Consider the following 1,007-nt stretch of genomic DNA (forward strand, 5'->3'; position numbering starts at 1 on the left):
GGGGGGTGCTCCGCCTGTGGCGGGGAGAGAAGTTCCAAAGTTGGTACGAGCAGGGGTCATTGTTGTTTTGGGGATAACCAAAGGAGGCTCAGGCTGTGGGGTCCCGAGGCGACGGTCGGCGTTCAGGGACCGTGTGAGTTCTGCGAGGGTACCGGTGAGGTGCTTCTGTTGCGCAACTAGCGTCTCCTTGTCAGCTAGGAGTGTAGACATCTTTTCAATTTCTCCCCTGAGTTTAACAGGGACTACTACATCCTTAGGTTTCAAAGCCAAGTTTCCGCCTTGTTGGGAGACCATCGGTTCCTTGCGGCTGTAAGGAGAGTTTCCGATGGTAGGGATTGCCAGGCCGGTTGGGACGCAGCGGTGGGAGGACGTCACCTGACGCGAACAATCCTCACAGGTGTGGATGGGGATGTTCAATTGCCGCATGCGCTTCAACCACCTCTCTTGCTTTCGCATCCAGATGACGCCTCGGATGGCCGCCTTGGTCCATTGTTTCATCTCTGGTTCCAAGTTCCCCAGGTCATCCCAGTCGGTAGGTCGTGATTCCCTTCTGAGATGGGCCCGACGTTGAGCCTCGTCTTTCCACTTCCTGTGTAGCTGAGACAGGTCCAAAGTTTTCTCCTCCTCTGAAAGAAAACGGTCTTGACTGTGGAAGTCACTTCGGAGCTTCCTTAGGTTCTGGTAACGAGCTTCGTCGGGGAACAGACCAGGCTCACGGGCCGTTTTTTTGGACGAGAGCCAATCCTTGTCCCAACCAGAGGAGCAGACCACGGCCTCGTAACGGAGAGAAGGGTAGGTAAAGTAGACCCCGGGCGGCGGTGGGGACTCGTAGGCTGAGAACGAGCCTTCGAGTAGCGCCCAGTCGTAAGCATGGGGGTCGTCAGATAGCCACTCAAGGGCCATGTGGGAGGTCGGGAGGAGCCTTTCGACTATGTAGGGCTCGGGAATCCCGCCCGGTTTAGGGGTTTCGTCAGAGGGCCGCGTCTGGCATCCATAGTTGCTCAGCC

At 57.0% G+C, this 1,007-nt stretch overlaps 1 protein-coding gene across 2 annotated transcripts; it reads right to left on the reverse strand.

Moving 5' to 3' along the window:
• On the reverse strand, nucleotides 1–903 carry KVP17_005147 (uncharacterized protein; the record flags this gene model as incomplete). 2 transcript variants are annotated; one of them, XM_068514937.1, is made up of 2 exons in its annotated part: nucleotides 215–226; nucleotides 250–903. In XM_068514937.1, 2 exons carry the CDS (start codon nucleotides 901–903, stop codon nucleotides 215–217), a joined length of 666 nt encoding a protein of 221 aa, XP_068378728.1. The 2 variants fall into 2 exon arrangements, with proteins under 2 accessions (XP_068378729.1, XP_068378728.1); XM_068514938.1 differs by having other exon boundaries at nucleotides 1–903.
• Between the last annotated feature and the right edge of the window lie 104 nt (nucleotides 904–1,007).

This window comes from the organism of the source record quoted next (genome assembly GCF_019968985.1).
Source record: "MAG: Porospora cf. gigantea B chromosome Unknown PgB_NODE_13526_length_1007_cov_117.904, whole genome shotgun sequence".
Taxonomy (NCBI): Eukaryota; Apicomplexa; class Conoidasida; order Eugregarinorida; family Porosporidae; genus Porospora; species Porospora cf. gigantea B.